Source organism: Nymphaea colorata, chromosome 1, assembly GCF_008831285.2.
Source record: "Nymphaea colorata isolate Beijing-Zhang1983 chromosome 1, ASM883128v2, whole genome shotgun sequence".
NCBI classification, from domain to species: Eukaryota; Viridiplantae; Streptophyta; class Magnoliopsida; order Nymphaeales; family Nymphaeaceae; genus Nymphaea; species Nymphaea colorata.
In genome coordinates, this window is record NC_045138.2 from 14,560,028 (window position 1) to 14,571,312 (window position 11,285).

Below are 11,285 nucleotides of genomic sequence, written 5' to 3' on the forward strand. Positions count from 1 at the left end.
TCTTTTAAAATTTTGAGAAAAATAACTTTCTCAAATCCTTAAAAATACAGAGGCACATGATATTTTCATTCCAAACTCTTCCCAAACGCGCCGAAGAGTTCGCATGCTGCTTGCTTATCCAAAGGACTATAAGCTTACCTAATTTTAGACACAATAATTCCAGCAATATATATGGTTCCCTACCTCGGCTTCTATTTTCTAAAGCATGTCATTTTCTTTCGTGGGTCTATGCATCAACAGTAACATGGACAGATTTACAATAATTTTTTGAACTCAAACATGACCAACTGCGACTGGTTGAACTAGCGAGCAGACCACCCAGCAGGTGTGCAGAATTCGCGTACAGAAGACAACCCCAGAAGCTCGGACAAGTTAGTTTGCAGCTTTCTTAGGTAAACTGGATTCTCTTAAGTGTGGGAATGCTCTTACCTAGGAAAAAAGTAATGGAAAAACTTTCTCATGCAAATTAGTTAAGTGGGCGAGTCACTTTTCCTAAGAAATGAAACCACCTGTTTTGCTAGCTATAGTTCTCTCTCTCTCTCTCTCTCTTACACAATTTCTCATGTTTGCAGACAAAGAATGCAGAGGATTTTAATATCAGACAAAGATTGCAGAGGATTTTAATATCAGACTCCTTCCCTGCTTTTGCTGACTTAGCATATTCTTTTTTGAGAAAAGAAACCTATCATTTACATATATACTGAAAGTATACCTGTAAGAATCTCTCCACATGGTGAAGTTATGCATATACGTAGGAAACCAAGTAGCTACCACACTCTCATATACCAGACTTTCATGAGAAGTAATTGGATCATTGATTCCAAAGATATTAAGCAGTAAATATCAATTTGAAAATTAGGAACACCCCATAAAGAAAGTGAGAGGGGGAGAAAGAGAGAGGTTAGAGGTTAAGGCACAAGATATTTTCATTCCAAACTCTTCGCAATTATTACTTAAAAAAGAAGCACTTCTGCTCGAAATTCTGCGTCGCAAGATCTCCAGCCATAAAATATCTCACTTTTGCATCACGTTCGCCCACAATACTTCCGGCATCTGTCACTGAAAGCTTCTTTCTTCCCAATTATTACTTGCCACACTGTCTGATCGTGATTGCTGATGGGGAAGAAGGAAAAGAATGCCTTGTTTTTTTTTGTCATGAGGATCAGTTCGCAGCAGCACGTAAGTGGCTCGCTCCCTCCAGATAGTTTGGTTTTAAAGAGTCGTTTTGAAATTGTAAATAAAGATCACTAAAAATCATTTTAGAGAACCTCTGCTTGTAGCACAGTGCCGGCCTGGCTGCATTTGGCAAGGTAGAAATATCATCTCAAACTGAAATAGGAACGAAAATTCAAATTTTAATTTTCGTTATGTTTTGATAGTCTGAAATTTTGATTTTAGAATTGAAAATAATGTGCTTCATAAAACAGAAATTAAAATTTTAGAATTGATGAACTAAAACCATCATGACATGTACCACTGAAAGAGATGAAAAAATTTTAATTCTAATTCCACTCCCATAAAGTATAATAACAATTCCCGAATTGTGATTCAAGAACAACTCTTTAATTCCAAAATGAAAATTCTTTGTTTTATAACATAATTTTCATTTCTTTAAAAATAAAAATTTTAATTTTAAAATTCTAGAATTCCAACCTCATCAAAATTCTAGAACATTACTGAAATGATATTGGGTCAACATGAATTTAGAAAGTGCTTTTTAAAAATGTGAAATTATCTTAAAATAATTTAAGTTGATTTTAAAATAAGATATAAAATGTGCCAATAGGGCCCCATAAAATTATGGGGCTTGGCCTGCCAACTTGATGTCCCCCCCGTCCCCCACGCGGCACTTTCTATCATGATCTGGCAACTTTCATGAATTAAAAACATGTTTTTGAAAAAGAAAGGAGCATGAATCTATTCATTGCACCTATAAAATTATTGGTCTACAAATTCTTTCAAAAATAATTCCTACTAGCTAAACATGACGCAATTGGCTTTCATAGGACCCCCCCTTCTCAAAATAAAAGAAACATGTAATTTTTAAAAATATTTATTTAATCTATATAAACATTTAAAAAAATTATAGTCAAATTTTTTTGAAATTATATTTTGGTCTGCATATTTGGTCATTTCTCTTTCTTTTTTTTCCCTATAACAAGTTAGACAAACACTTATTTTTAAACTCTTTAAATCTTGTCCTCTAACTGTGTTGATCTTAGTTATATTATACTTGTCAACTAAATGTCGACAAACTTGTCGACCTCCTATTGGTATGCAATCCATGAAAAGGGGAGCCGCAATCCGCATGACAATAATTTTTGTATCACGTATCTATCAAGAGAGTTGTTGATGGACCATCACCAATCACCATCTTCAAAATTACTGTTTGTATGGATGTGGAAAAGAAAAAGGGCGAAAAGACGGTAAAAGTTTTCTTAAGTATACCTTGAAAGGTGAAAATTTCTAGAGGAAGAAAATTACCTTGCTTTCGTTCCTACTTATTTTTAGCCTGAAAAAGTTCAAGTCTTACAGTAAGAAAAAATTTTCACCAACTTTTGGAGATACAAAGGGAACATTTTATTCTGGTAAACTTTGACCTTGTTTGGTCGATGATGCATAGCGAAACCAGTACTTCATTTTAGTATGACAGAAATGACTTCTCATGCATTTGCTTTCTATACTTCCTTTAGAAACAAGGCATGCTTGACGAGGGTTATCTCATATATATATAACATTTTGGAGATTTTCTTACGAAAAGAATGATGAGAAAGTAGCCGCATACATACACAAACCTTGAAAGTATAAAAGTTGAACAAAACATTAAGATTTATAAATATGATAGACACTACATGTTTCAAGACTACGTCAAAATTATAAGAACAAGATTTTTCAAATAAATTATTTGTTCAAGTAAGGCCGTGAAAAATACATTCTTGTTAGAAGAAGCAGAAGATGGATGATCTTACCACTGTGAAGAAAATTTAGACCTATATAACAAATTAAATGTAGAGAGAAAGTGGTATCCAAACTGAGTTTTCAAAAAAGAAAAAAAAATACAAAAAAATTGTTTTGCCTCTCTGTAATCATCAATGCACTCATTAATTATATATATGCACCGTGGATAGGGTTGATGACAACGCGACAGTGACTTAAGCATCGAAGTCCTCAGCGCATTTCTTCCCAAAGTTGTGACCCAAATTTTTTGGGGGTTTAGTTTGATACGTGGCGCATGTCCGCGTCCTTAGATGGATTAGATTTTATGGGAACCGAAAAAGAGTTATTTGAATGGACCATATGAAGGTTTGATCATCTATAGATGATAAAACTATAAAAATGTTCTCTTATATCAAAATTTTGTAGTTCATAAAAAAAAATTAAGTTATAGTTTAGAGGGTGACGCTTTTGAATAAATGACTTGATAAAATTCATTCCCACACGATACCCAATTACCCAAGTCCATTTAACTCTTATATATATATATATATATATATTCATCTTTGATAGTGAAGGAAGATATAGTAAATGTCCCTTTACTGAAGCCCCAAGTATCTCTTTACAAGTCTCCATTAAATTATGAGGGCATTTGTTTTACTATCGATTTTTGATTAGTTCTTACATCTTAGATTCATGGATTTAAGGTTGGAATTCTTCTGCCTCTTTCCTTATGTTAACGTGAAAGTAATATCCAAATTATAGAGATCTTGAGAATCTTAGAAAGCACATCTTCAAGACTATAAAACACAAGCTAAACAATTTACTGATAATTCTTTCTTGATGTTTTTTCTTGCCAGGGCACGGTGGAATTCATGTGGTGTTGGCATTACCTTTTTAAAACAGATGACAAGGTACGTGACCAGATCTGTTTGACATTGGCAAAATATATATGATATTGATATCCTAACCTCAGTTAAACCTCATGAAAGTTCAATCCCCAAGGCGTTTGAACTCTTCAAATCTCATAGTTAGGGCTTTGTTCGTTTTCTTCTTCTTCTTCTTCTCACATCTTGTAAGAGTATGGGACTGTGCGTAGTAGTGTCGGTAGCTACCATCCACGTGACGGCTAAGATGCGGTATTCCTTTTCAAAGACTATCACCACCACGTATTTAGCATGCCCAACTAATGCGCCACACAGTAGAGATAGAAAGAGGAAGAGAGAGAGATAGACAGGAGGAAGCCCATCCCTCGACGTTCACCGCCGGGTCTTCCACTGACTCTTTCTTTCGGGCTATAAAAAGAGGCAAAACCCGACGATTTTCTATCACTTTACTCAGCAATAGAGATTCTTCTTCTTCTCTTCTTCTGCAGGTTGCAGTTTAGAGAGAGAGAGAAATGGTGGGGAGTGTGGAAGTGTCTTCAGGATACGTAAAGAACGGGAGGAGGAAGAAGGAGGAGGCGGGTGTGGTGGTGGGTGGAGGTTTGGAGGGGAGGTGTGTGCGCAGGACGATGGGGAACTGCGTGGCGGTAAGGGAGCCGGATTCCGACGAGGAGGAGACGGGGGAGGGGGAGGCCAGGATGGCCGGCGTCCTCGCCAGGTACAGAGCCTCCCTCCTCGAGAGATCCAAGCACCATCTCGGTAACGATAAGACACACACTCTCTTCCTCTCCCTCCCTCCCTCTTTATAGTTTCTCAATTGATCTCCGCTTTTCTTTGACAACGGTATCGTCTTCGAATATGCTCTCCCAACAGCATCTTCGCATATTCTCTCTCTCTCTCATGTCTTTCTTTTTCAACAAGCAAGGTGCATCTTAGTATATATATATAATATATGCTACGCACTCTCTCTTTCTCTCCCTGGTCGCTTGGAAGCTTGCATTCAACATAAAGCATCATCTCGGCGTTTACCTCTTACGCACAGACACAGGTTGAATCCTTTGAGATGCCGATTGAAGCCCAAATCACGAATGGCGTCCAACCACAAGGTTGATTCTCTAGATAAACTGAGTTCCTTTCAGTGAGATGCTGAGAACAAAGTGCTAGTCACGATAATTCTTCACCGTCTATCTATGCAAATGAATGACAGTTAAAGAAATTCTCCCCTCTCTCTCTCTCTCTCTACCATTGTGTCCACAATCCGCTAGGAGTTCTACTTAGTTCTTAAGGCCAGCTGCCGCACAGCTCTTCTGAATTTGTTTGCGCCTGAGTTCTCTGGTTGGAAGGTTACTTCTGCATTTCTGGTGTTTTCAGCCGACTGACCTCTTTGGTTGCATAATGTAATTTTGTTTCTTACACACATGCATATACGCACAGCGTATGGCAACAGGTTAAACTTGTATGGTCAAGTCTTTCATCCCAACAGTAGTTTCTCTGTCACCAAGAAAAAATTAAGAGAAAAAATGCCAATTCTGCACATCACGCTGCTACTCTTTAAAGATACAGCTGATTTTAACCAAAAAGATGCATATCATAAATTTATGCGTCATGCTTCTTATGCTGTTACAACTACAGCTGATGCTTTGGTTCCTACCACATGATTTGGGCCATCCTGTTCTTAGACCTATCTATCATATAATCCTTGAGGCCCGACTCTCCTCTCCCTTGAAGACTACACATATGGGGCTCTGTTTTTACCTCATTATGTATCCTTTGTCTTGCACCCCACTACCTCTCTCTCTCTAGACCTCTCTCTCAGAAGAAGAACAAAACTGGGAATTAGGAAGAGGATTTTGGAAATCTGATCAGTCACCAGATTTTCTGTTTCTTAATGGCAACAACCAACCGCGTCCAACAAGATCCAAAGCGAAGCTAGGAAAATTATGCATAGAATTATCAGTTGATGCTGTTATGTGTATGTGTTTCTGCGTATGGATATCCTTTTGGGTCATCAAGTTTTCTGTTTCTCGAGGGCAACAACCACCAGCGTATTTTTAGTGACGCAATGTAAAACGTCTGAAAAAACTCGAATAAGCGTCGTAAAAGTTTTTCTGATGTCATGTGCGAACGTGAGTCTAAATTATGTCGGTGAACCATTCTTGGCTCTACCAAGAGCAGGTTTGAGTGCACTTTCTTTTTTTTTTTTTTAAATTTTAGCTCGCACGAGAATGAAACTCATGAAAATTGATGGTTATTATTGATTGAAGGATATTGTGTGTTCGACGCCAAAGCTGACTGCAAAGGACAGAACTTCCTTATCCTTTTTAGAAGAACATGAAAAAGAAAAAATTATGTGCTGGCTTGTCATGGGCCAAGCAATCCCGTCGGTATTCTTTGTCGCCATTGACTAATGTGGCGATTGCCGTTTGTCCCCACTGGGAACAATACTTTTCCAGCCTTTTGTTGTCCCATCCTTGACCTGCAAGATAACAAAAGAAAATCCAACTAGTACAACATCTTTTTTTATTTTTTATTTAAAAAAAAATATAGAAAGGATCGATTGCTGATTCTGTATCTTTTGAGAGATTTTTTTAAAACCTGCTTGGCTATGTAAGCAAAATAAAAAGACAGAGTATAAGTCCAATTCTTTCAAAGTTGAAGAGATTGAGAGTGAAAGGAAAAAGTGTGACATCATTTCCTTTCTCTTTCATTTCAGCTTAATCCATCCACGTTTCTTTACCAGGTCTACTCTCCAACCTGATATTATTATTATTTTTTTTTAATTTTCAGTAGTGTATCAGCAGCATGTACGGGTGATATGGCAAGCAGTTTTTAAAGGAAGGAATGCATTTTTTTGCCATAACAAAGTCAAGTTTGATTGAGAAAGCCATAAGATCAAACTCATGATAAATTATTTTTAGAAGGATATTCTGTATTTTCAGACTGTTTGGGTGACATCAAAAGTAGGCTCAAGTTTTGGGCATGTTGCACACACATAAGCCAAGCCAGGATCAAAATTCATTAAGACAAGCCGTCATCCAATCTCCTTTTAAGAGTCTCTTGGCTAGAGACAATTTTTTTTTTTGAGATTTGATGCAATCAAACACGACTTGCAATGTTTTAGATGGAAGGGGAGTAATGATATCAAATATAGAAAATGAAAAAAATTAAGAGATTAATGCTTGAGAAGAAAAGGAAAAGAAAGAAAATTAAATAACATAAAAGCTTGTTTATATAATAAATAAAATAAAGAAACTATGAAATACCATGTTCATTTTCTTTTCTTTTTTTTCAAAATTTTAAAAGGATTGGAGATACATTCATGTATTATTTTCTTTATTTCGTTACTTCGTATCTTATCCAAGCAAAATTAAAAATTCTCCTTTCTCATTATTTCATTTTACTTTCTATATTATCCAAGCATATATAATCTGGTACTTTTTTTTGACACGAGTTTCGACATCAACCGGATCTATATCCAAAACGGAACGATGACTTAAAATCCAGAGTATGAGGGCAATCGAGTCATTGTGGTCAGACAGGGTCACTCACGTCACGTGTCTGAATCAAACGTCAGACTGCCCATCTTTTTATCTACATCGCCTTTCTGTCGGGAGATCGGAGAGATCGCTCAAATCGGACGGTCAGAAATCGCGGGAATCTTCGTCCCGCGCCCTAAAGAAGGGAACGGGAACCCGACCGATCCTTCCCTCTTTCCCCGTTTCTTCGAGGAGACCTCCGGAATTTTTGCTCCGGTAGGCTTTTCCGACACGCTTCCTGGGATTCTCAGGTATAGGAAATCGTAGCATCCTGGTTTAACCGGGTCTTGTTTCGCTTCGGATTGAGGAGCTATGGTTGGGAGCGTCGAAGTTTCCCCAGTTGAAGCGAACGATCGGGCGAAGGCTACCGTCGATGACGTCGAGCCGTTGCCGGTGGAGTTTTACCCGTTGGAGACCTCAGATCCAGCCGATTTAGGGACGACAAATGGTGTGGGAAGCGTGGGTGGGAAGGCGGAAGGGCCGCGTGCTGGAGATGGTCGGAAGAGGGAGATCGTCTTGGGGAGGAACGTCCATACGATGAGTCTGGAAGTGACGGAGCCCGAAGCAGACGATGAGGTCACGGGAGATCGGGAGGCCTATATGGCGGGGGTCTTGGCTAGATATAGAAAATCTCTCATTGAGAGGACGAGGAATCATCTCGGTATATTCCCTGTTTTCTTTCCATGTCTTCATGTTGAACATTTTTTTTTCCTTCTGTTGTTTTTCCAATTCTCTTCATTTTTGTGGCCGTGATCGTTGCGTGAAAAAATTGGCACACACGGCTTACCGCGGTCGTGATTGCTATAGTAACATGAACAGGAATGTCAATCTTGTGCACGAAGAGTCCTAGTTTATGTGCCGATTTGGTTGTGACTCTGGGCACTGCATTTGTGTAATTCCAATTTTTGAATGGTGGCTACGTTTCGATCCTTTTCTGTGATTGCCTATTATGGAATTTGGGCAGCCCTTTTTTGTGTATTTTTCTGAGTTGATATATTCTGCGTGAACGCTGTCCTTGATGTATAGTGTTACTATCGTGATTATCTTTCTGAATTCGTGAACTGATTTGTCTAAAATGAATTCGCGGTCTTAGTGTGCCTCAGATCTTCATGGCAGAATGCCTTTTTGTTGGAACTCGAGATTTTGCTTGTCTGGCGTTGTTTATAATTTTTCGAACCTTTTATATTCAAAGTGGTCTATGAGAAGAAAGTTTATTCTTGTTTGTTATACATAGCGCTAGTCATGATATATGGGTGGTACTGTATAGCTTAAGGTGGAAATTTTTTTATTTCTACGGCCACCATAGATGAGCAAATCCTTCCCCACGTAAGCTGCATGCGTACTGACTTGCGTAAGTCAAATTTTTTTATTTGTTGTTAATTGCATCATATTCCAAATGATGCTCAAGTGCCTCGCCATTCTATAAAGTCGTCAATGATGTTATTATATCCAAATATATTCTAAACACATAATTATTTTTTTACTAATATACTAAAGTGCTGCGGCCATTCTCAACAGGGCTGGCACTTGATTTTTTTCCTGTAAATGTGGGACCAGTGTGGGCTACACGATTTAATTTAGTTCTCAATTTTCCTCGTTACGTCTATTCGCCCATTTGAGTATTCTCCGCATTTTTTAAGCTATGCTTTTCTTCCTTGTTGCAGGCTATCCATATAATCTCGATTTCGATTATGGGGCGCTGGGACAGCTGCAGCATTTCTCTATTAACAATCTTGGAGATCCTTTCATAGAGAGCAACTATGGTGTCCATTCAAGACAATTTGAAGTTGGAGTTTTGGACTGGTTTGCACGTCTTTGGGAACTGGAAAAGAATGAATACTGGGGGTACATAACGAATTGTGGTACTGAAGGAAACCTTCATGGCATTCTTGTTGGGTAAGAAGAACTGACTCGGAAGTTTCTTATTGTTATCTCCGGCATTTCTTCATTAGAAAGACAAGCAAGCATATCTTGACAGTTTCAACAGTCGATGGTTCTGACCTCCACTTGGTTCTGCAGGAGGGAAGTGTTCCCTGATGGAATTTTGTATGCCTCGAGAGAATCCCATTACTCCGTCTTCAAGGCAGCAAGAATGTACAGAATGGGTTGCATAAAAGTCAACACTCTAACCTCTGGCGAGATTGACTGTGCAGACTTCCGAACGAAGCTCCTCCAGAACAAGGACAAGCCAGCCATCATCAACGTAAACATTGGTAAGTACAAAACCATCCCTGTTCATCTTGCATTATTTGACTCAGGTTCTTTCTCACACAATGTTGGTTTAACGCAATGCAGGAACCACGGTTAAGGGAGCTGTTGATGATCTTGATCTGGTTATAAAAACACTCGAAGAAACTGGTTTTGGTCGCGATCGATTCTACATCCATTGCGATGGTGCATTGTTTGGACTCATGATGCCCTTCGTGAAGCGAGTATGTAGAGCTAACAGATTTCTCTTGCCGTTACGATGTTACAACGGAAGCTTTAACATATTCCTTTGTGCTGCGGTTAGTTCATGTGGTTTCTTCTCTTGTTAACAGGCACCGAAGGTTTCCTTCAAAAAGCCAATTGGAAGTGTGAGCGTTTCTGGGCACAAGTTTGTTGGTTGCCCAATGCCTTGTGGTGTTCAGATAACAAGACTCGAGCACATCAATACGCTATCAAGGAACGTTGAGTATCTGGCTTCAAGGGATGCTACCATCATGGGCAGCCGAAATGGTCATGCTCCAATCTTCCTGTGGTACACACTCAACCGCAAAGGCTACAAAGGGTTCCAAAAGGAGGTGCAGAAGTGCCTCAGGAACGCGCATTACCTTAAAGACCGTTTGCACGCGGCTGGCATCGGCGCCATGCTTAATGAACTGAGCAGCACCGTGGTGTTTGAGCGCCCGCATGATGAAGAGTTCATTCGCAAGTGGCAGCTAGCGTGCCAAGGGAATATAGCTCATGTTGTTGTCATGCCTAATATCGATATAGAGAAGCTTGATAACTTCACGAACGAGCTAATCGAGAAACGGGAGATCTGGTTCCAGGATGGAAAGGCACAAGCTCCATGCATTGCAGAAGAGATTGGCGAGGAGAGCTGTATGTGTACTCGTCACAAGTGATCTGGTTCTCCTCTCGGCCAGATGGGAGAGTAGGTTGCAGCTTTTTTTTGTCTTCTGAAAGCAATGTCCGTATATCAGTATTGTTTTGATTTTCCTTCATGTTTCCAGTTGCAAAATATGATTTAGCATTTGGTGCCTGATTTGTTCTCAACGCTTCTATGAAGCGATGCGTCTAAATAGTATCTTCTTAGTTTTTGGCCAGTCTTCTTCGTCTTCATCATTGGCTGCAATCGATATGGTTGAGGACAATGTGTTTTAGTTTTAGAGCGTCTCTGCTGAATGATTATAGACGTTGCAATAGGCTAAGAGGTCTTTAGGCTCTCTTTATCCTGGCAACCTACACTAGGGAACAGGAGAGCCATTCAATGTTCAATTTAGAGCTCGTTCTGGTTCATCTACACCAAACTTTGGTAAGTCCCACGCAAACCATTAGTTTAGTGTTTGGCGACCATGCAGATACCTTTACGTACATCCTATGGTATTTTTTATTTTTTTTGATTTTTTTTCATCCCGAGCAAAAGTTGAAGGACCCTCGCGTTAGATTAAATAGTGTAATATTGCTGCCCATAGCACCTGCTGTGCCCGTCTAAACTCAATATAGAAATAAAGTGCAGCTAAAGTCGTCCATTGTCATACTATATCCATGTAAAACACTAATGACCATACATCTATTCAGATGGCATATCATCATATCAGCAGGGTAACAAGCCTATCAGGGGCATATGTGTGGTCCTTGATGCATGTTGTATCAACTATCAAACGCCAGGCGACCTAGACCAGGATACTTTAAGGAAAAATGGACACCAGATAAACAAAACATCTTA

The 11,285-nt window shown here is 39.1% G+C and overlaps 1 protein-coding gene across 2 annotated transcripts; it reads left to right on the top strand.

The window, feature by feature from the left end:
• The first annotated feature begins 4,318 nt into the window (after positions 1–4,318).
• On the top strand, positions 4,319–10,662 carry LOC116245010 (serine decarboxylase 1-like). 2 transcript variants are annotated; one of them, XM_031616770.2, is made up of 5 exons: positions 4,319–4,577; positions 9,019–9,250; positions 9,374–9,567; positions 9,650–9,786; positions 9,895–10,662. In XM_031616770.2, the coding sequence occupies exons 1-5, from the start codon at positions 4,334–4,336 to the stop codon at positions 10,459–10,461; spliced, it is 1,374 nt and encodes a 457-aa protein (XP_031472630.1). In that variant the 5' UTR covers positions 4,319–4,333; the 3' UTR covers positions 10,462–10,662. The 2 variants fall into 2 exon arrangements, with proteins under 2 accessions (XP_031472630.1, XP_031472628.1); XM_031616768.2 differs by lacking the exon at positions 4,319–4,577 and adding an exon at positions 7,505–8,015.
• The last annotated feature ends 623 nt before the right edge of the window (positions 10,663–11,285 follow it).